Source organism: Opisthorchis viverrini (assembly GCF_000715545.1).
Source record: "Opisthorchis viverrini unplaced genomic scaffold opera_v5_65, whole genome shotgun sequence".
NCBI classification, from domain to species: Eukaryota; Metazoa; Platyhelminthes; class Trematoda; order Opisthorchiida; family Opisthorchiidae; genus Opisthorchis; species Opisthorchis viverrini.
The window spans coordinates 187,584-211,896 of record NW_008751721.1 but is presented as its reverse complement, the minus strand read 5'-3'; the positions used below and the strand labels follow the sequence as shown (position 1 = coordinate 211,896).

At 40.6% G+C, this 24,313-nt stretch overlaps 1 protein-coding gene across 1 annotated transcript in view; it reads right to left on the bottom strand.

Annotated features, from left to right (window-relative positions):
• The window catches only part of T265_04115 (hypothetical protein), a gene marked incomplete at both ends in the record, with an annotated part of 62,520 nt that extends 38,916 nt beyond the window's left edge, over positions 1-23,604 (bottom strand). The window contains one exon of the mRNA XM_009168773.1: positions 23,517-23,604. Within this exon, the coding sequence (XP_009167037.1) occupies positions 23,517-23,604 (88 nt within the window). The remainder of the gene's footprint in view (positions 1-23,516) is intronic.
• Positions 23,605-24,313: the final 709 nt, after the last annotated feature.

Genomic DNA, 24,313 nt, shown 5'->3' with positions numbered 1-24,313 from the left:
GTGCAGCCAAGTGCGATACTAGGCCGGTCAACTTGGAGCATTGCTGTCCATTTCCGCGGCGCTATGTGCTGATTTGCTTACAGCAATCAAATTATCAAACTGATGAGATATACTCAAGCCGACTCTGAAGGTCCGTTTCTATCGTAGTGAGGCAAAGAAAAAAAGACTGAATGATTTGAACGCCAGTAAGTATCCAGTAGGCATTCTAATTACAATCAGGACCTTATTGGCCCTCTGTAAACCAAATCTTGCTATTGGTTCTCAGCTTCAACTTGAAGGTGAAGTTACTTTATGCAGAGAAACTGAAAACCGGTGCTTCGTTTCGTTGGAGATTAACAAAAATGCTCGCCTCACGAGTTGTTAGGGTGGTTTAAACTCACAATCTCCCTGGTAATTAGCTAAACACTACATCATTCTGCCACGAGTTTCAGGTGTGTACACCGGCTGACAAGGTTTTTTATTTCCAACTGGGCTGATAACTCCATAAACAGTGGTTTTAATCCGTTCATCAACAAATAGATGACGAAAATTGTTTTTAACCAGATTCGGTATCCGTTTTAATTTCTCATGTCAATCTATATATTTTCAAACCAAACAGAATGTGAAGTTTGCACTTCAGGGCGTCCTCAAAATTGAATGGAGCTTTGTAGCTTGTTGTAAATTGCTAATGCTTGTATTTCTGTGGCTGACTGACTTGTGTGCTTCGCTAGTACCTCTCAAGAGCCTTCGTACAAAAAACTTGACATTTTTATTAGTTCAGCCCGAAGAGTCCCCAGACTTTTCGTTACCCGAACGTTCGTCTTCGGCTGGTTTGTGCAGTGAAAAATGCAGCAAGTATTTCTCCCTCACCGGCGGATAAATCGTTGTGTACTCTTACTGGAAACAGGACGCTACTTTGCAAACCTGAATCAGAATTATTGGTGATTGGACACATTGTGGGTCGTCTAGGGAAAGCGGATCATCAACATATAATAACCGTATGTGCGACGATTATTCTTTGAGCACTTCTAGCTTCAGTATTATCTAACCCTTTACACTCCGTTAAATTTCAAACAGTGATTTTCCCCACTCACTGTATTGGAGAGTGAGATGACAACTTGGTCAATTCTCATTATAACTCAATTTGGTATGACAAGCTTGTATATCTTCAATATATTCAGATGATTTAATTCACAAGGGTTAAATGTTATCAGCTTTATCTTACTATACTCCGCTAGAAACCAAGAAACAATTTCAGGCTTCATCATATCTGTACGTATAATACGGCACATCCAAAGTCGAGCAACATGAGGCATCATCAAAAACGCAGCTGCAGTTTTCACCTGTACTTCATTAAATTATTATCAATGAATTTCATATTTGACCTTAAAATGTCATCTATTTTAAAACGGGACCGAGCTAAGTAAGTAGGCTAGTAGGTAAGCTAAGTAGTTGTCCCACAACGAAGAAGAACAGTAACAGTGTACCTACTTTTTTTCTGCTGGTATTTGCATCTACTAGCAAAAATGCGAACAAATAAATAACCAATTAGGTCGTTCTGTGGATAAGTAAATGGCAGTTTGGTTACATTTACGGAATTTATCTCCAAAAACTACCTCTAATCTTTGCTTATTTTTGTAGAACTTTGCTCCTTTATTCGAGCGTGGACGCTTCTAAACGCTAAGAAGAGAACTTGTCAGACTTAACGGTATTTTCTCCCACAGGCTGTAGTGGACAAGCTTTTTAAGGGAACCTGTAAGCGTATCCTCCGTGTTAGTAGCAGTGGCTTTTCTTGCTTGCAATGATAGATCGTGTTGCACAATTGTTAAATTTGTATTACCTTTTAATTTTAATTACACAGTCTTCTAGTCCTCTAAGTCAGTGTATTCAGGAAACTCTATCAGTTGTCAATGGTCGCCTTTGGCGGAAGCCAAATTAACAGGGGTACTGCGGTAACGGCTGGTATCCTTAGAGAATCCAAGAATCTTCACCAAACTGCGGATGCTCTTGAGACAATGCTCGTTAAATCATATGCAGAAACAACTCACAAGACCAAATTTAAGTAGCAATGACAGACGATGGATACCATGACTTTGGCAGTCCAACAAATCATTCGCTCAGCACGCTCAAAGTATGGTGTAATGGGTAGTGTGGTTAAATCAACCGTGCTGTGTACTAGCGGAAAAATGCAAAGGAAACACATTCAGCAAAGATGAGCAAATGGAAAAGTGTGGAACTCCTGGCAGTCAGCAAGTCTGGTCCTACTCGGTCAAGTTTATGAAGTGAAACTGCGGAATAAATGTCCCTGAGGCTCAAAAAAGAATCTGTCTTTAGCTTCTAAATTCTTAAGGTAACAAGTGGTCCGATGCCCACATAACTAGTTTTGACAAGTAAAGCATATGCGCTGTAAGCAGAAACAGAATTCCGGTTATCCGCTTCCATTTCGTTCACTTATGTCAGACTGGCCAAGGCTGCACAAACATGCAATCTATCTCCATCTAAGGAAAGAAATATCTTACTCTAAAAGCTCCATGCTTATTGACGTTAGCGAAGATCGTCTGATCCTCGAAAGTGTCACACCTCAAACAACAAGTTATGTCTTGGACCGATAAGGGTCAGATTACCATAACATTATGTAAAGCCACGATGAATGCATCTGTTAACCTAAGTAAAACCTATGCGACAAACGCGAACACGCCGTGAGGCATTGCGGCGCCAGTCAAACATAACACAATATTGTCAAAATAGCTTATATTTGCGAGCGCCGTCCGCAAGTCAGTGCGCACGTACAGTAGACGAGATGTCAACTTTTGCAAGCAGTGACGCACGACCGACGGCACGACGCATTAGCTTCGGCAAAGATACGCCCATCCGGGTGGAGAACGCGGTGTTGTGATGTCACGTAAATCAAGGAAATTTTTGGGCTAGCGCACTAAGAATCACACAACTATTTCTGAGGCAGATAAACGATATGCACGGATTAACATCTCCTGGTTGCTGCTATCTTTGCTTCCAACGAGCGCAATTTAAGAATGTCATCTTGCCATTTATTGGTAACTTTCTCAGCCGGCCATGATTTTTTGTGCATCTTCACTTTCGAAAGCTTGTAAATACTATTTTTAACTGTTGGATGCAGCTCAAAGCCCCCAGATATGTTCAGATAAGTGATGCTCTATTACCAACTTGGACCACAACTTGAACAGAAAGCTTGCATGAGATTTATGTTGCGGTAGGGGTTGTGTGAATCAGTGTGTGTACTCTAAGAGGGGAGGAATTGGACAAATAAACTCTGCTCAATTCCTTCAAGTCAGTACTTCTGATAGCAGGGAGGGTACACTTTCACCCGCATAAGGGTACCGTGTTAGTGGAATTCTTTTGCGGCAAACTTGCAGCTAACTTCTGAAAGTGTTTTGCTCTTCGTCACAAACAGTAGTTGAGCAAATTAGTGCAGCCAGTTATATGAAGTGTCCTTCCTCAAGCAAAACTCTCAAGAGCAGAAAATTCCTAGGGAAAAATTCCACAGCTACACTCTAGATAACAGGAGAAAGCAACTTTGCGCTTTCGAAAATAAATTAGCAACACAATGAAATTGTGATAATAGTGTTTGAGATGAATACGCCGACTTTCCCAAGCGCCCCCGAACTAGCCTATACTATAGAAGAAAAAGTAATTAGCTCAGGTTAGGATGCTGCATGTGGCTGAGCCATACTGCATTTCATTTTGATCTGCAATCATTCATTTGGTAACTTTTTAACATTTCCCCACAACCAAGCTAAGAAGCAGCAACGATACAGAAGTGAAGGTTGATAGTTCAAAAACTACTCAAACTGTGGTTCATAATCAAAGACTTATTTTTCAATTCCAAGATTCAAGTTGCAGTTAAATGCATGAAAAAATCCATTATGCGAGGTTTAACTTTATTTTTGAGTCGTTCTGATAGTACGTACTAGTACCATAAAATGCATTTACCGGTTTCATTAATATGGTGTTATAAGATCTATACTTTTCACATATACATATATGATGTACCTTCTATTTCTAGATTTAGAGTTGCTACTCATAATTTGAATAGTGAACGGCCCAGACAAAACCTGAGACATTGCCGCTATGAGGCAATTTTTTTCTTAAATTCAACGAGCTTTGTTGTCGAAAAAGAAGCTTGCCATAAGGAAAACACGTTTAATTTAAAGTTTCTATGTGAACGAGGTTTCTGATAGAAATGGAACATCAAAAAAGAAATTTCTTATTTAAAGGCATTAGGAACGCGCGTACACAGCGTCGACGACGTCAAAACTAGAAGTTAATTTCATTTTCATATTTTAAGTTCCAGAACTTTATGACACTTCAATTTGTTGTGCTGCGCATTCTTAACTTATAGGGTCTCTTCGAAAGCTTAGTCTCCCTAGGCTACGTGAACTTAACTAGAAACTGCTATTTATTAGCATTCATTTGTCAGGACACCGAGACATTTGTACTCAACAACTAAGTGGCAAGAGAAAAATTGCTTAACCAACAAAATTAGAATCCTTTGCTGACTACAAAATGAGCCAGGCCAATGGAATACTGCACTACGTAACACGGCTTGCGAGAATGATGCGGTGCTATGCGGAAATACTCAGCATCGACACAAACTGGAGGTAAGGAAATCAGTGGACAGCAGATATAATTTGCAAGTCAACAAATGGTCCAACAATGAGCACCGGTACGTAATCAAGGCGTTGGCGCCATCAAATCAGGCTGCTACCGCACCTTTGACACGGCTTGCGAGAGTGATGCGGTGCTATGCGGAAGTACTCAGTATCGATACAAACCGAGGTAAGGAAATCGGTGGACAGCAGATATAATTTTCAAGCCAATAAATGGTCCAACAATGGGCACCGGTACGTAATCAAGGCATTTATGCCATCAAATCAGGCTGTTACCGCACCTTTTCAAGTTCAGCATCATGTACGCCTAAAAGTAGCTGTCCACTAACGCCTTTTCACAGTGGCATTGGATAACCTTGGGGTATTTCTTTAACTCTCAAAACAAAAACGTTTTCATGCGTAGGATGCCACTTTCTGGCAGACTGCTGCTAATACGTCAGAGGAGAGACAAATAATCTTATCTTCGTCCACCTCCTTGGTACCGCATCACGCAGCAGTTATCAGTTTAGTTCGAAATCGTCTATCAGCTTATTCATCCCGCGCATTCTCGGCTGCTGCGTGTGCAAATACCCCCATTAGTTTTACATTGAACGACGAGTTTATTTTTATTACATCCTTTGTGGAAACGTTTGCAAATTAAGATATGAGGGATAGGTTTTTTTTGTTAAGTTAACATCTACAAAGTATTCTCTGAACCCAACCTGTCGACAGACATACTAATTAACCCGACGAAACACCACCACACTCCAGAAATCATAGCAGGTGTCGTCTTTCACAGGCGAATGTGAGTTAATATGGCGTGCAATACTTTATGGGATGATAAAAATGAACAAAATTAACGGTACTCTAATGCATTTTGTCACCCAACTTACGGTGCTCAGCACTTCTCATCTAAATAACTCAGGCTGTATCTAATTGAAGGATGGATTGGCAGATCTCAAACAGAGAACACCTGATCAAAGAGACATACAAAGGGAAAGCCCATATTTCAGGACATCATTGTAAATATATTATGGATTCGAACCTTTTATTAGATAGGGTAGTTTACACGTCTGTTTTAACCGTGAAAACAATTATGTGGTCTTTCCATCACAGCTGGGGAAGCGCAGATATTTCATTAAGCAAGGACTTTGGACAAATGGGAATCCACTTAGACCGATAACCAGACACATGCCAATAAAAAGCTGCCAGATATCAAACAGGCCTTGAAAGTTGTTTCCAACGCTGTCTCACTTAAAAGCTCTCCATTGAACTGTCACACACCGAAGTGACTTTAACCCACCTCGAACTGCACACAAATGAGCAACAAATGTTCTCTCCATATTTCAACAAAAAAAACAAATACACTTCGAGATATTTTTCAGCATTTTCTAGCTGGGGTACCGCGCATGAAAAGAAAAATAAATCTCAGATTTCATTTATATTATTTTCTGCGTATGAATACATTCTCATAACATTTTTCAATTCTCCCCCGTACATATCTGGAGTCTTTCCGTTGGTGTCCATTCTGGAGAGGTACTGTGGTTTTATCACCAGACAATACGATTGGTGTGGTTAGTCAGCTAACCAGTAAAAGGCAAACCGATAAAACCACATCCTTGAAACTTAGGACTTCGCTTTTGTCTTGTTGGCATTAACTCCTGGTGAACAGTTTCCATTTAAGCAACACAAGTGTGACGGCCGTTTACCACTGTCCCACCTTGGGACATATAGAACAGCGTTTGCACTAGGTGGAAGGTCCATTGAACACACACCGAAGTGACTTTAACCCACCTCGAACTGCACACAAATGAGCAACAAATGTTCTCTCCATATTTCAACAAAAAAAACAAATACACTTCGAGATATTTTTCAGCATTTTCTAGCTGGGGTACCGCGCATGAAAAGAAAAATAAATCTCAGATTTCATTTATATTATTTTCTGCGTATGAATACATTCTCATAACATTTTTCAATTCTCCCCCGTACATATCTGGAGTCTTTCCGTTGGTGTCCATTCTGGAGAGGTACTGTGGTTTTATCACCAGACAATACGATTGGTGTAGTTAGTCAGCTAACCAGTAAAAGGCAAACCGATAAAACCACATCCTTGAAACTTAGGACTTCGCTTTTGTCTTGTTGGCATTAACTCCTGGTGAACAGTTTCCATTTAAGCAACACAAGTGTGACGGCCGTTTACCACTGTCCCACCTTGGGACATATAGAACAGCGTTTGCACTAGGTGGAAGGTAGCGGTTCATCTCACCCTCATCTGTGTCACGGTGGTGCAAAGTATATAAATATTTATGTTGTAAATGCCACATTGCTTGTTTGTCACTGCTGGTACAGTTTATGCTTGTGGATATACATGGATGAGGGGGAATACAGGCCACTTCACAAGCGTAAAACGTGCGGTGTTTCATTAATTCCGAGCGCATTCACCTGACGCTTTTTGGAAGTGGGTTTGTTAGCCTATAATATGTTTACAGTTTGCTCTTGTTTGTCCTACACGAAATCTTAATATTTTTTTGGCAAAAAAAATTGAACACTACGTCGAGTACTTTAGAGCAGATTGCAGGTACTTGTGTGGGTCTGTTTTTGATTTGGCATACGTGAAATGACAATACGTCCATATGATTTCATGTGCAGTTTCGTTAAAGGTAAACCTAGATGAACTAACTCCCCGAAGGATGTGAACTGACATAAAATTCCTTCCGTTCGGTGATATTTTATCATTACAGGTTTTTTATGCGGTAATCCAAGGAAAACTAGTGCGTTCGAGGTAATTTTGTTTTCGTGCCTGATCAGTGCGCAATGATCAAAATACATGAACTGGACAGTGTCTTGCACGTCCAAAGTTGATTTGGAACCAGTGTGAAAAATTATTTGGTGGATTTTAGCTTCTCAAGACGATGATTTAAGCAATTTTTTCTTAGGAATAGGGCACAACGTGATTGTTGAGTCTACCGTACCCCCATCTAAGATGGGTACGATATTTTTTATCACCGGATGAATTTCAGTTGTGCATGAAAATGCAACAAGACACATACTTTGCACAACCCGATTCGCAATTTTCAAGTTACGGACTCTTCACCAATGGTTTCTAAGCTGTAAGTTTATTGCCATCAATTCTGGTTAGACTTTACACACATTCTCAAGCTCAACATCCGTTTGGTTATCTCCCTTTCAAATATTTCTCTTCTGACGGTTCGGTTTGAACATTAGAGATAAGTTTGCGGTGGTCATCTCAAAACAGCAACCCATCGCCTACTGGTTCATGCGAACATAATCTGGAGGCAGGCGTGCCTTCAGTTGGAATGGACTTCCGGAGCCCACGATATCCAGATGCCTGTTCAAAAATAGACTTACGAATGTGACCTTAAACTACTTATTATCTGGAACTTTCCACTAAGCTTTAACCGCCGTTCAAATTCGCAACGCAAGAGCAACCATACTTCAAGGGTTGGAAATTGTACCATAAAATACGGCTGATTAAAATAACGATAAACAGCACGGCCATATCAAATCCCAAAAAAACAATTACGTTGTCCCTGTGCAACTCATCGAACTGCAATAGAATTTTAAAATTATAACCAATTTCCTATTAATACACAAACGATAAAACCTCTACGAGTAAACAGGCAAAGAAAATCGACAAAACTGACTAGCCGTTCGTCCGTTTGCCCGGCAGTCAAAAATGATGTATCGTTTTAATAAGAAAACGTTCAAAGACAGTGCGTTTCATATTAAATTCCTCTGACAACCAGACTTACATCTCGTCGTATTCTTCAAATATGCTTGCATGACACACAGCATTCTCACTTGAATAATTACCGCCATACTTTTTGGGCTTTTCTGCGTGTTGGATAGATTCATCGGGAAAAAACCCTGAAATTATTTTGCCTGTCTGAAAAATTCACTTCACGGTTTAACAAAATCTCAGGACTGATGTTTTTGCCTGACCAGATCCTTTTAATAACAGCTGTAACACCACTGTTTTAGTGATCCATAGAATAATCAATTCTGTTTCATACCAATCCGTCGATGTTTCGGTTGATAAAATAAGCAAGTTTGTGGCAAGATTCATTCTCTGTAATCGTTGGTGAGAACCGATAAACACGGAAAAGAGTTTCCACCATAAGCCCTTCAAGGAGAATCTCAATAGACAACTTACCATTCTTCAGGTGGATGTTGCCCGATAACAGACTTCCATTGAACTCTGACTATTTTGTTGGTTTGCTCGTTTTTCCAAGTACATCCACTCCAAGGTTATACGGTAAGCTATATGGTTTAGTTTTCTTGTTCATCAAGTAAGGCTTCAGCAAGCATGCTGCGCACTGATCATGTGTTGTTGATAGAGAGGTTCGTAAAGTATGTACTCCCTGTAAATGTAATTCTTCCATGGTTAAGAACTAAAAGGCAACCCTGAAAAATGCTTTTTGAAGAACCGAACCGAATGAAGCCTCTAATTTACAGGCTGGGTGTACGTCCCCTTCATTGACTAATACGTGACTGTGGCCCAATGGACTGTGTTTTGGATGCTGGACACTAACCCTTTTCAAGTGAAACCAAGAAGCTTCGGATCTTAAAGGCATACTGAGAGTCCTATTAACCGTTGTGCTGGTTTATTCAAGGGGCTCTCAGTCAAAACATGAATCGGGGAGGTGACTGACCCAGGATATTGAGGCTCAGAGACTCAATAACAGACAACTTTCCACACCGCCAAAGTGCGTCGCAAGAACGGAAGTTATTTTTTGAAACCATCATGAAAATAGTAGATCTCAGCATACTGAAACAAATTTAAAAGTGTTCACACAAATAATTGAAGAGGAAAAGTAAGCGAAAAAACATGATGGAGTCATAAATCGCTCCTTAGTTTGTATTCCATTTTAGGTGTTCACCTTCGAAATTCCCGCGGAAAAGCTTTCATATTTGATGGGCCTTATGAGTCTGCATCAAACTCCTCTTTGAGGGTGGGATTGTTTTGCAATCCGATATTTTCAGTGATGGCTGTCTCTTGGAATAAACTACAAAGGGGTCTTTTGTGACTTTTGTGCCTGCATTGTAGCAGCTGACAACATAGCTTTCAGGCAAATCTAATAATACATTTTCGTTTTGATTGACTATCCGGAGACGCTTCCATCGAATTTGATTCAAATAACCCTGTAGAAAGTACTGTGAACTTATACTTAGTCAGACCATATTTCATCTCATAATTGCGGGTCCTGACCCCTTCCTTGATGAGCTTTAAACATACGTGTAAATGTCCACTGCTCAAACGGTGTCCAGTTCTGAGTCAAAATGCAGGTCATGAGGGCTACTCCGTCATATCTGATGTTTGCCAAAAATCCAGCAACTGTTCAAAGTTATCTGTCAAAAATCAATATCACTTCGATCATACCGAAATGTGAGTGAGTGAAGTGAGTGGGCAGACTCATCACTCTCAGTATAATATGCAACCCCGAATCGATCATGCATCCTATTACCTTATAATCACCGGAAATACCTATGGAGTATTTTGCAAGCTTTTGCAAGGTGTGCATATGCATCACCTAACAGAAAACATCCCCATTGTTTATGAGTTTGGGGCTTCCGTTTTTAGGAGGTAAACCTATAGTATGTAGAAAAATAACTGACGTAACGCTTTTTCTGCGCCTCATAACAAAACAAAATCACCTGACAAACATTTTTGTTTATCTTTTGCTTTTCGAAGGAACTGAAACGTCTTCCGGTCACCTAGTATTGATCAACAGCGGTTATGAGCGTTGCACAATTCAATGGAACACTGTTCCCCTAGAACATCCAACCGGACAACCCCAAACTTCACAGACTTTCAAACATGGCAACCAAAGGTCAGTCTTCCCAAGTGCGGATGAACAGCGTTCCTCTCTTATGTGAAGGATTGCCGCGTTCAAAACAGCGCTCTTGTCTTGAAAGACACATTAAAATGAGCGCCAAGCTTAACAAGAAAAATGGCTACGTTTGATATGATTCGTGGTATAACTAACTGTGAGAAGAAACCACAACTTATTCCTAAGATTTGGTTTTTGGGTTTTATAAATGTTTACTCATCGGACTCCCAAATTTCGAGAACCGATTTAGTTTCGAGGCATCTTCTCCTAATATGGTACAATATTCCAGTGTTCTTTTTTGTATGCGCCTTTGCTGATCAGAAAACTAACCGTGCCACCTCTGATAGTATGAGTAGTCTTGCCTGGATAGGTAAGGGCCTCGTGCTCCTTCCGTCCAATTGGACACAGTTTATTTCCAGTTTGGTACAGTTCCACTCAAACTGACAAGAATTGAAGCAGGTCTGTGAGAACAGATTTCAAATTGAAAAAGATCTTCTGTTTCATTTGTTTCTGTGCTCTTTTAGCCTGGCTGCGGCATGTCGACCATATTTTCACATGGTGAACACTCTATCAGTGGCAACGAGTCTTCGACTTGTAACATGTTTGTCGGACTATAAACTGATTTATCTTTTGACCTATGGTTATACATAGGTCATGTTACCTGGCACAGTCAACTTTACCGGACTCTGTTAGCTCTTCCTCGCAGCAGACTTCAAGGTCCTTCACATCCCGAGCACACATATCTGATGCCGTGTGCACTGAGAAGGCAGTTCGTGTTAATGTCTCAGTGGACCACACAGATCAACAGCTCCAAGACCTGAGGTTAAGTAATGGATGGCCAAACTGGGTCGTTTCCATTCTCAAGCTCCTCAAAAGTTTGACCAAAATCCAAGTACCGGAAGGTTCGTTTCAACCGACCAATGGTAGTAACGAAGGCATAAACAGCCAAACCGTGTCTAAGCAATATTGAAGCCATCGTAGCTATAAGCAAAATACATCCATTTGGAAAAAATGGTCTTGCGGGAGACTCACCTGGAACTCAGTTGAGTTTCAACCGATGGTAGTAACGAAGGCATAAACAGCCAAACCGTGTCTAAGCAATATTGAAGCCATCGTAGCTATAAGCAAAATACATCCATCCAGAAAAAATGGTCTTGCGGGAGACTCACCTGGAACTCAGTTGAATCTCTTGTTTTTTTTATGTTTCCATCCTAGGTATTTTTTTATTGACTGACTTTGATGCACTGTTAAAGACCGCAGTTTATCGGGCAATGTCTTTAGGCCATGAATCGTGATAATTTGATATAAAAACTCAATAAAGCGTTGGCGGTTAGAATCTGATCGATGAAACTCCCAAAAGCTACTGTCACTGATCTTCATGACATAGCGTAGTAGGTCGAGTATATCTTTGAACTGCCCTTGGGCTCTTTTGAATACTAACTTCTCGCAACTGCTGTGCATTACCCGAGTCGTGGGCTTTGGGAATGCATCAATAGGAAAAAACGCTGGCAAGTTTTATCCATCGTGACAGAACTAGGAAGCACCCCAACTCGTCGTGACACTAGCACCAGGCACCAAGCACGGAAAAATTCATTTAGTTTGTCTGTGGTCTGAATTCGTGTTTACAACCCTGTTACTTGAACAGGCGACCAAACTTGTGCCGCTGTATATCCGGGCTATATTTATCAACACCTATAGGCACTTAGAATTTACTTGAGCCACTATTTGCATAACCATACATTAAACAGTTCCTACACCATTTACTTTGCGTTGCCAGTGAGATGGCGAGACCGTGGAATTGTTTAATCGGCCTGGTTTTTAGTCGCATTTGTTTTCGTTCTACCAGAGCGTTATTTACCAGCGCTAAGCTTTCAAACCATTTTCACTCTAAAGCTACTCAGCTACGAGAATCGCTGCCAGGAATATGACAGACGCATTTTATGGAGCATTTAAACTTAAGTTCATACCGGGAAATTATTACAGTGAATAAAGTCTACCTGATGTTATTTTATTAATTCATATGCGCTTGGGGTGACTCCGTGTCAACCTTAATACAAGGCGTTGATCTGTGAGAAAAAAGAGCCTGGTACGAAACAGCTAGCTCATGGAAAGTGATAACTGATTCTCAGTGTAAATATACAGTTCAAGATGGCCTAGTGATTAGATGTGAACTTATAAGAAGGTCCGTGGTGTGAACCCAGCCTCGACTGTTCTCTCGACGGTTCTCGACTGTTCATTTCTAGGACTGGGCAATCTGACAACAACTCAACCCTTTGGGCGGCATAGCAACTAGGCACCGAAAGAACTTTACAACTAAACGACCAGTATTATTAATTTGTCGTAAATTCAACGTGCTCATTCAACATAGGTCATAAAATCCTATGCAGGGCCCTTCAGTGGCTTTCCAATTTCGTCCATGTTGGTAATTTAGCAGCCACTGGATTAACATTAGTTAAGTTTATAAAGTCGGTTCCGTGTAACATGAAACGGTTCAGTGGCTTCGTTGATTGTCTGTAGTTGTTGCTATCAATATATAATAAGTCGACGGAGTTTCTACATGAATTTTTCTCTTGAATTCCCGTAGTTTTATCCAAACTTATCGAATTTTTTATTCTAAAAGTCAGGAGCCGGCCGCTATAAAAATGTCCAAGGACAGTTTATAAGGCATCCGTTCCAGTGATTTGAACCCAATATCTCTTTTCACCGATACTTAATGACAGATACGCGACCGTAATTTCTTCGGCCACTCTCTCTCTATGTAGTCAGTTTTTTGTTAAATTTTCCTCGACTTAGATGGCTCATCGTGACCGAAACCTCAGATGACAACACAATGGCTGTTTCTTCCCAAACGCATCAACTGCAACTGTAACAACAGCCCGGCTTGCAGATTTTTTATTCCATCTAAAACATAATTGCCTCGGTAACTGCCACCTCAGGATAGGTGGCTACGCCGGTGGTTTAATTTCCTTTGACATTATATCTGTTTCGCTAACAGCAATTTCCCGTTCGCGTGTTGCCACATGCACGCGTAGGCTACACGGGGGGACATGTCGAATGTCACTTATTTATTCCTAAAAAGCTAAGGACATGGTTCTTAGTCTGTATCGAATGAATAAAATTTTTAATTCCGGGGGATTTCTGGATGTACTAAATCAAACGAGAAACCGCGTGCATAGCACGCATTTTATTACCATACGGTAGTAATGACGTCTCTCAAGGGCTCCTGTATGCGGTTTGCCGGTTCATCGTGTGTGGCTGACATGTTTTTTTCTCAACAGGCAGATAGGCAATTGCTGTCAAACATCCAGATAACATCTTTGCCCTTGTTACCCAGCTAAATCTTCCCGAATGAGTCACTCGCCCACTATTAATTTACGTACACAAACTGACATAGCCTCATGACCCTGACCCGAATATGATTCATTTAGACTGACGTGAGGTGGCCGAATAGATAGGCAAATATCTGGTCGAATGAATGACAACGATAGGATGGTTTTCATCAGCGTGAGGGAAGGCAACTTATTCATTGTTTAACTGGCGTTGTTTTTTCAACACAAAATGGTTTGTCTCACGTGCATTTTTATACATGGACCACTGAGGTAAACTTGGGGTCGAATCAGAGCTGCGAACTGATTTAGTCGGAAAACTTCTTCAGGATTTATTTCTTGATAAAGTCGCTAAAGCCCTTGGCAAATACCTAAGTACTCCACAAACGTTTTAGGTTGGCTTCTGAAAACCCGGAAGTCTCCTCCTCAGCCGTTCAGATGGAACTCCGAATACGAAGCGGAAACTGCGAGGGACTTTGTATAAAGAAGGATTTATTGAAACGAGTAAGTGTTTCTCTGGTTGATGTCATGTGCTTCTATCATCTATTGGTCGCGAATATTTGGATGTCCAACAGGTGATTATTTCAATTAATCATGCTTCATTTATTATTCAAAGTTAATTGAATTACCAAATGCTATATCACCTCGAGAAACCAGGACAACCGTTATAACCATTAGCTACGGTATTGTTCACACCTTAGAGTAAAAACGTCAATATATGGTGCATACTTACGTCCATTATTTGATAAACACACTTAGGTCCCAACAAACATGGAACCACGAAAGGGAACAAACCGTATTCCTTATTCATGCTTTCTGGAAATAGATATGCAGTAATCCTCTTATTGCCTCCGTCAAATGAACCCCTGTGTGCGATCACGCAAATTTATCTTCCGGCACTATAAAAAGTGTACCTCATACCTGAAAAGGAACATCTTTCGCGTCTTGTTCCGTAACATAGAACTTCTTGTCCAAAACATACTGAATGTTATCAACGGTGTGTGACAGAGATTTTGGTTTGTATCCAGCTACGAGGAACCAGAAAGGATCTCTACTGATTAAATCTGGTACGCACCCGTGATGCTACCGAAGGCACCCAAAAACTGAGTTGTCCGCAATAGAGAGGTAATTTAGAGGCTTGATTGTATGGCAACTCAAATGTATGGAGCGAATTTTGAACTCAAAGTTGCTGGTTCTAGTTTTTCCCGGTTCGTCCTGAAAACTTCGGAGTAGTGTCAATCCAGTCGATCCGTGAAAATCTGAATGTTCGGCTGAGTGACCCAAATTTCAGAGAAATAAGGTGTACTAGTTGGTGAACTTTGATGCCAGAATGGTTTCGATCATTTAAAAAACGCGTCTCAGGGCATTACCCGTGTGAAATATATTATTCATTATCAGTGTATTGGTCCATTGTCTTTTGGAACAGCGATACCGCGAGGCTCTTAACATGGTATTTTCTGAATTTAAATTGCAGATCACTCGCGTACTATCTCCTCTTGAAACGCAATGGTAAACATACAGGAGATTTCCCGCTCACAAAATTCCCTGCATCAACAAAGTTTAATCTGTTCTATAAAAGTTTACCGTAGCCAGCTAATAATTGATAATGTTCCGAAATCCCTGTGCCTCTGCTTCAGACAGGTTATTAAGTAGTCTAAATAAAAGCCAGTGGATGATTTCAATAGCTGAGTGTGGGAAAACCTCCTAATACTGGCATTTCTAGCTCGGTTTGTTCAGCGCCTGTATTAACCCGGCATACCTGACCACTGGCTAAAAGTTCATCCTCCAGCTCTTGAGTTTCTCTCGTTTGCAGGTTGTGTGAATGAGGACGCGCAAGGGGTGACACGTGCAATAGTCAATGACACAGTCAACAGCGGTTTATCAGAGGACCTAGGTATATCACTTTACCGTAGACTGTTTTTTACGTGGCAATAAGCAAACAGGTCAAAGGAAGTGGAAACTGAACGACGACCAACAACAAAGTGCTTCCAGGACCACGCGAGAAGAGTTACGTAAAGGTGGTTTTACTGGAGCAACGTTTTAGAAAAAAGGTTAATGCCAGTACCTTTAACAGAATCCAATATTTATTTCATTTTTCAAAGAATTGAAGACGAAATCATCATAATGATAATGGCCAAGAGCACAACATCACTGCTTGACAGTCATGCTTTGCTGCTGTAATTAACTGTAAGAAAGACAGTTGTACGTAGTCTGGGATACTGCCAGGGAGCTCACCTCCAGATGGGACGACGATTAGGGTCCTCAGGCTAATCCTTTAATGTAAAAGCCAGACCGCAGGGGGGCGCTTTTTGCTCTGGAAATGCGAGCATATCACTACATTAGGGGGCAGGTTGCCAGTTGTGTTTCAACGCCAGACACGGACAACCTTCCCTATAGCTGATTGAGGTAAGAAGGCACGTAACCTGACTATTTTATTAGTAGTTCAGTACGCAAAACTCGGGATTTCAACAAATCGCCGGTTCGTTTTGACATTTTAATCTCCAGTGAAAACTAAGTGAAGTGGACCCTTATTAGGGAAACTATTCCACTTCGAACACCATTTTTTAAGTCATCTAAGCGGATCAGAATGCATGGAAAAGCTTGTAGAAAAGGCGAATCAGATGTCAAACGCCGGGTCACAGTGTTTGGAACAAGTTAGTTTTACCCAAGTCTTGAAAAATTAGTGAGCACAAAACGCGTAAAAACAAAGGCTGTGTGGTTCTGGAGACGAACTCGGGGTCCAAAAGTTCTGTCTAAAAAAGGGATTTTCGCATGCTTAGTGGACTGGACATGAAAAAGCGCAAAATGCCATCAAATGACTTGGATGGTCAGAGAACAGAACATTTATGAGTGAAGCAGGGGAACCCTTTTCAGACAATGGGAATTGCTTGGTTGTTGATCAGGTGACTGTCGATCTGTTCGCCGAGCTTGACAATAGGTTTGCAAACCACCTGATCAACAATCAATAAACGTACCCGAGCTAGCAATATTTCACCACATTACCAGTGGAAATTGCTCTCGTTAACTGCGGGACTCAGCGGAGTAGAAAAAGGGTGATGACTTGTGCCCCATAAGTCCGTCACGACGGAGCTAGTTTGCAAATTCACTTCTTGGGTGAGTCCCATTCGCCCCGAAACTGCAGTTGGAAGGATAAAAGGAGACCGGCGAAAAGGAAATGTAAGATCTTAGAAAAATGGCCTAAAAGAGATCTGGAGAAACACAACCAAGTACTTTCATAAAGTCGATGATCAGTGCATTGTTTGCCTGCTTATTGCCTCCACGTTCGAATTACAAAATGGTTTGATGAAAACTTTGAAATGTTTTGGACACTGTCCGATGAATCACTTTATGAAGATTTCTCACAGTTGGTAAAGGAAAACAGCGTCAAAAGATATGTATGGATGGGCGGCGAAAGCGTACCTACGCTCCCAATGTAAACTAAGGTGGACTGGCTGTTGATGGGTAACTTAAAGCAAGCCTTTTACTTATAAGCTTTTGAGATTCAAGCTGATCAGCCTCATCGTTGTTAGGACAACGGGATTGCATTCATTACGTAGAAAATGAAGACCCACTTTTCACCTGAGACACCACCAAACGCAGATGGGGATTATTAGCTCCAGATTCACATTGCTTGTTGGCTGAAGAAAAAGTGCTTGTTTTCAAGGGCACCATGATCCAACACTATGCAAAAATTTGATGATTTACCGCTTAGTGCCTAGAGTTATCCATGTGTCCTCATCACCATCCCATTAGCTTTGTGTGCACTGATTTTTTTTTACTGTAGTGCGTTCCAGTGCATTTGATCTTATTTTACTGTGTGCAATTTTATTGAATTTATCTGTGCTTCGCACACCTAGGTTCATAAATATCTTGTCTTAGCACTGTCAGGCTCACACTAGCGCCAGAGCTGACTAACTACTGGGAAACACTAATCAACCGTATGCGTTGCTCGGCCGAGTTTTCTGAGTTGTGCACTTCATGGGACCACTGTTTATACTTGGTCTCCATTCTTCATCTGTCTTCACCACCATAAACTTTTGAATCGCCATTTTGGTATGCTGACAGCTTTACGAGTTCTTCCTCTTTCTCAACAACGTTCCTTTTTATGGTGCGAATTCAGCTCAGTGCAAACCCATGCTAGCATTAATTTTGTGCGATGGTCTATCGGTATAGTTCAGCTGGACAAGCTAGTCCAAAAACTCAAGCCGGTCCAACCTGATATAAAGCCATGCTGGAACATCCGAACCTCATTGGAGTGGTTCCTTGACTCAGTCATTTCTGTTCTTCGGCTGTCACGTGACTTTGAGTTCAAATGAAGATTCTTCATTAAGTGCCAAACACCAGCGTTACCACTAGCTTCCTTCAGTTTTTCCGCTGCATTCAACTTGTGACACAAATTTTCGATGCCGGAAATCAGAGGTAACTGTCTACTGTATTTAAGAACCACTTTATTTCAGCGTGCATGAATTTCTAAGCTTTCCTATGCTCTGTTTTGGTTCACCAACAATAATGCGTTAATTCTCCAATGGGATAAGGCAGAATTTATTATATAGACGATTGATATTGGTGGCGAAAGGCGGAAAACTAATCATTACACACATAGAAAACGCGGTTAATTCAAACTTATTCATTAAAAAAAACCTGAAAAGTTGCACGTCCGTAGGACCGAGTAAGGCAATTATTACGTAGTGCTGCATCTAATCAAGTAACAAAAACTCAATGTAAATGACCTCTGCGTTTGATATTTTTAACAAATGATCTTATTTCCCGCCCATATACGACACGGAGACGCAAAGGACCTGATGTCTGATGCCTGATGTCTAAAATCGAGTAAAGAGATCACATTTATAAAGCACCAAGTAAAGCAATGTTTGATTATCCAAAATGGAAGTGATTTGAATGGATTTAGTCGTAAAATTCATTATTGCTGGGAACTTGGGGAAGAGGGTGGAGGTAACAATTGTTGAACTGAATTAGGGATTTCATCTCTGAATTTCATTTAGCCCCGTTAATTGCAAGCACTACATCAGAACACCAAATAGAAATGCCTGTTTTAGGCAAACGATATATCGTGAAATGAAGTTTTGGGGCAATCTGTACTATGAAAGTTAGCGAGGACTTTGCCACCCATGTTACACCCAAGCCGTTTCTGAGGCACAGGAGTATACAGATCAGTCCGCAGGAGCATCAAGAAAGGGGGTGATGTCATTGAGTAGCGTGAGTAAACTAAAAGCATCAACCCTGTAGGTGTGAGTGAGTTAGAACTAAGCTTTTGTACAGTTTAGTCTCACAATGTTGAGTAAAAAGAAAGGTTCCAGTTAGTCCAATTGCGCTTGTGCATTCATTAGTCTAAACTTGTCTTATTTCATTTTTTCCTCCTGAGTACTTCACTTGACGTTCATTCTGGCTTGGGAGACTCCGATTCAGATTGATTGCCTACTTAATGAACTGCTGCAAGTGACAAACTGGAGAATAATATGTCTCGAGTTGGACAGCAAAGTAGGAAGTCGAGGGAACAACGGACAATAATGGCGCTTCACACACCATGTACCCGAATGATGAGTCGAATCCACTGCAGAACAAGCTCGACCGGGCACATCCTGGGGCGAGCCAAACGAACCACTTAACCTTGTTGCTAGACTTCACATAATTCAAAAACAGATAGGAATACGACTAGCGATAACCAGAATCTTGGCGCACCATGAACCGTTCTAATGGGTGACTCTGTTAATGTTGAGCGCTTTTGTTTTCGTTTGTAAAAGTATGCTGTTAGTGGCAAACTTCTTAAGTACTCGACAGATTTTCGTAAACATTTCGTTACTTCTGGATTACGTGTTGTACAGGACCTCAGCCATTCATACAAGTATTCCCTCCAATTAAGTACACTGGCTATTTTCTGCGTGGAGGGGTGAAACGAGAATTTACCAAACCATATGTGCTACTCACCCTCCTTTGTAAGTTCCACTGGGCCTATTTTGCATGGGAGTCAAACAAGATGCAGGCAAAAGTACAGCGAACCACACCAACTATTCCAGAATTCAACTCATCTAGCTTGGTTTACGTATTCGTGACATACGCAACCGCCAAATGGTTAATTCGATTGATAAGCGTTTTGTTAGCAAACTTTAGCTAATTTACAGTCACCCAGGGGAACATCAGTGGAGCAAGGCATTTTCAAATACACACAGTAGTTCTGTCATTTTTTTACTGATTTCTTACTAAGCTGAAACAAACTGCAACAAAGAAATCGAACTAATTTTAATAATTTCAGAGCTGCTGATATCTCTGAGAAAGTACAGAAAGCAATGTTGTCATTATGATCCGTCTTTTTTTCACATCTGAACTTCGTCTGAGAAAAGGACGGGCGGTAAAAGTTTTGGAAACTTTGATGTATCACGTCAAACGGCTTTCCAAGACAATTTTCCAAAACCTGGAAAAATGGTCTCTTGGAGCCTGAGCAAAAGACTGCTGTCTGTCAGCGTAACAAAAATGAAATCTACTATTTTCCAAAATCGAAAGTGATTTCGATCGAGCTTCCTTTCCTTTCAACATCTTCGAAAGTGATTTCGATCGAGCTTCCTTTCGGTTGCAAAGGATAGCGTTTCATCTCGCTGTTATATGTAATTTTGTAAATAATTCATATGTATTCTTTTTAGGACCTCTGAAACGGGAATCTTATTCCGAGAAGTGTGCAGCCTATATTTCCAGCAAACGAAATGGTGTAACTCGGTTAAACTAATCATGCACTTATCGTTCGGAAAAAAAGGTAGAGCAATTAATATGTCCGAAACCTAATCGGATGTAGCTCTGAACATGGCACCCCGGTCTCAATTCTCCATAAACTAGTTATAGTGACACTAATCGTAGCCTTCTATTAGTGAGGAGCCAACCTAATGCATCGGTTTGATATGATCATGCAGAGTAAAAACAAATAATTCAAGAAAATGTTTGTCAAAACATTTTGCAATAAGTTCTGCTTGCATGCGGTTTGTGGGAATTCACTGCAACTGCTTGGGCAGATGAGTGCGACAGAACCAGTCTATTGTATTTTTTGCTCATGCACTTTACTGGCCAATATACCTCTCAACAACGCTTATTCATGATCAGCGCTGCGTTATCGTTTTTCTAAGCGCCAGGGATGACAGTTTCGGTTGATCATCCATAAACATTTCAAACTTGATTTTACGACTGGCTGAGAATGTATGTACACACATGCATGCGACTTCCCAAAAGCGCTAATTTTTCCCTAAGTAAACTTTTCTCCAAAGAGGGGGTTTCTCATCTGAGACCACATGATTTCGGCTCTGAGATTAAGTTTGAAATTGTTGGCCTTGAGGAGATTACTCTCCTCACGTCAACGAAGATCACTTTCAAAGTTCCTTTGGCTTAAAGTATTATCAAAACATATTACGGATTACGAAACTTGTTTCCTGCAGTTTTCTAAAGATTTACTCCACGTAGGCACCCAAAAAGTGTGATGGATAAAAAATCGCTTCTTCTAATTGATCAGTAGACTAGTGCATGAGTTGCCTGTGGATAGTACAAGACCACTACGATTCATCCATCTTTAAGAGCAACCCTTTGAACAAGACTACTCGTAAGATCACTCGAGTTTTATATAAATTTAATTTTTTCTCTGATAGACCAAGGTTAGAGAGAAATCACTTTTGATTGGTAAATGTAAGAGATATTTCGAAAGAAAGGATTAGAATTGCATCTACTTTTCGTGGACCACTGCAAAAGGCCTATCTTCACGAAATACCACAGTCAACTTCTCTTAAAATATCACTTAAAACTAAACGAGAGATCTCTTCTATTAATTGGTTTGTTCAATATAGGAGTTTATATCAGTAGCTCGTTTGGCGGGCAAAGTAAAATGGCTTCCCGGAAGTAGGCAGATAAAACAAGCAATCGTAACATTGGATTACGGAGAAGTAGAACGTTACCCTGTGAGAAAACATTATTTATATGAGCGTCCTAATTCGCAAACTAATCAATGTTCTTGTATAGATATAAAACAGTTATAGAGTTTTCTTTGTGAAACTATCCCCCACGTGTAGCAGAGCAAATGTGTTGGGCATATGTTTGGACGCGAACGTTTTTTCAGCTGGTGGTGGCTAGCTTAATTTAGCTTTCTAACTTCTGTCATACTGAGAGTTTCTGAGATGTATTTTGTTGCTAGCAGTTTGACCATATTTCTTTTCCGCTCCATGAAGCAAGTCTGCCCCAAACTGACAAATTAGACTGTTACCCATAGACAGTTCTTGTTTGGTGGAGCACATTATTTTATATATACTCCTAGTGGATATCAAATACTTGTGAAAACTCCGAGAATTCTGATAACTCAAATTATTTTATTATCGAGGTTGCAACGGCGATAGGTTTTTGGGTCCACCACGGAGCCAAATATGTATGTGGTGATTATTATTCTCAGATGTTTGCTTTCTCAGAGCAACTTTGGCCAACTTGAGTTGTAAGCTTGTCGGTCTTTTTGATAATCATTCTCTGCTCCAAGGTTCAGCTGATTATTCTGAATGTCGTCATTATTGTTGCTCAAGTCAGTGGGTTGTCCTACGAAATCCTACTGTTAAGTATTCATGAAACTTTAGGTGATTATGCATTCATCAACCCTGGTTACATCGTCCACCCCATAAACAAGATTACCTTCTAGGAAATGTACGCCTAGGTATTAAATTATGAAACTGAAAGAAAACAAGTTAAATAAGAGGCAATCAAACAAGCGCTCCTGAAATAGAGTAAAATCCTGTACCATTTTTTCTCCTAGTGGAACGTGGCATCTCCTTCGCTTCTTCTGAAGTTTGCTCAAATTAGTCGCACGGGTGTCCAATCAGACGCATATTGCTTGTATTTGCAACGTTCCTTAATCGATTGTAACATTTTCTGAGGCGAAAAATGCTCACGACTTTTGTGAGAAATATCGTGATGCAGCTGGATGTCGGATGAATAAAATTTTCCCCGCGCTGTACTTGGTATACTATGATGAATTGCTTCAGGTTAGGTATTCACTTCAGTTGGAATAACCTGAAACGAGGGCCCTATATTAATTGGTTTTCAGAATGAAAATAGTCCGACTTCAATGTGAAGGTTCATCGCGAAATATTCTTATGATGGAAGTCACAAAACTGGAAACTCGCCAGTTTGAAAATTGGAAAAATGATGACCCCATGGGCAACACCAGCAGCAGTTTGAACAATCGTCAAACCTCCAAGATGACCAACTATATTGTATGTTGTATGATGGCCGTTTCAAACAACCCCGCGAGTATTTCTGGGTACGGAAACCTGGCCCCGAACTTTTGATCAATATTGTCACTTAAAGTAGTAGTTCATGCGTTAGCAGACTCTAAATAAATCCTCACCAAGTCGATATGAACAGATAAAGACAAGCATGTTTATCCATCACATACTTGAATGCCAATAAGAACGTTTATCATCTGTTGTGTTGTAAATGAAGGATAATATACTGAGGAAAAAACACACTGATCTCTTCTTTGGGCGGAAGGAATCGATTCAATCTGAATCTCACGTTAAGGATTTCGTCCAAAGTCACGGTATATCTACGAAGTAGCCACACTTCCTTTTTATCTGTTGTGGGCTGTTTCATTTACGGCGTCTCTCATTAAAAAGCTCATGTTTGGTCGTTTAGTAACGAGAAGTTTCTATTCGGAGTTGACATTTTGTCCAATCAGCAAAGTAACTTTCTTTGAAACTCACCAACCTCCAAAAATTTCCTAATGAGACGAATGCAGTTGAGTCCGATGTCCACTTCCTTGAACCGTATTCGTTCTAGATAAAATAGCATGTTCGACCTCTATTTAGCCTGGATCAAACCAGTTTATTTCCTCTGCGCGCACGAATTTAATGGATCGATTACAGGAGAATTTTTAACCCACCGAAACAAACCGCTACTTTACTTAGGGTGACCGTCTAAATGTCCAGATGGACCCTCTACACATGAGACTTCTGCAATATGTTTTGTTGTCATGATCCCAGCGATTTGCCAAGCTAGTGAATGGTTGTCTCGGGTGCCACAACGCGTTGGAATCACACGATTTAGTCCACAAATCGAATAAAACTTTAGTCTGCTTATGGCTTACGGCATAACGATTTCATGAAATATCTCCATAGACAGAATCATCACAGGCTCAAATTGATGCTGTCAAATCAATAGATGCTGAGGTGAGGGAAATGGATGAACGTGCTTAGGACTAGTTTGTTGTAACCTAGAGTGGTAATTAAATCTGCCTTCTTGAGTAACAAGTTTGTGTACAATTTCTATGATGGGGGAGATGTGGATTTGTCCAGTAGACTGTGATATAATAACCACTCCATGAGAACCAACGATTCCGGGGTAATAGAGTGAACACCGATGCTTTTGTACAGTCCATTGATTGGTAGTCACATGTCATCCGTCCTAATAAACTTCAAGGAATGGTGAAATGTAGGGGATACTGGAGTTCCAAGTCATCGAATTGCAAACGTTGTAACCGAAACTGCGTCGAACTGCATAT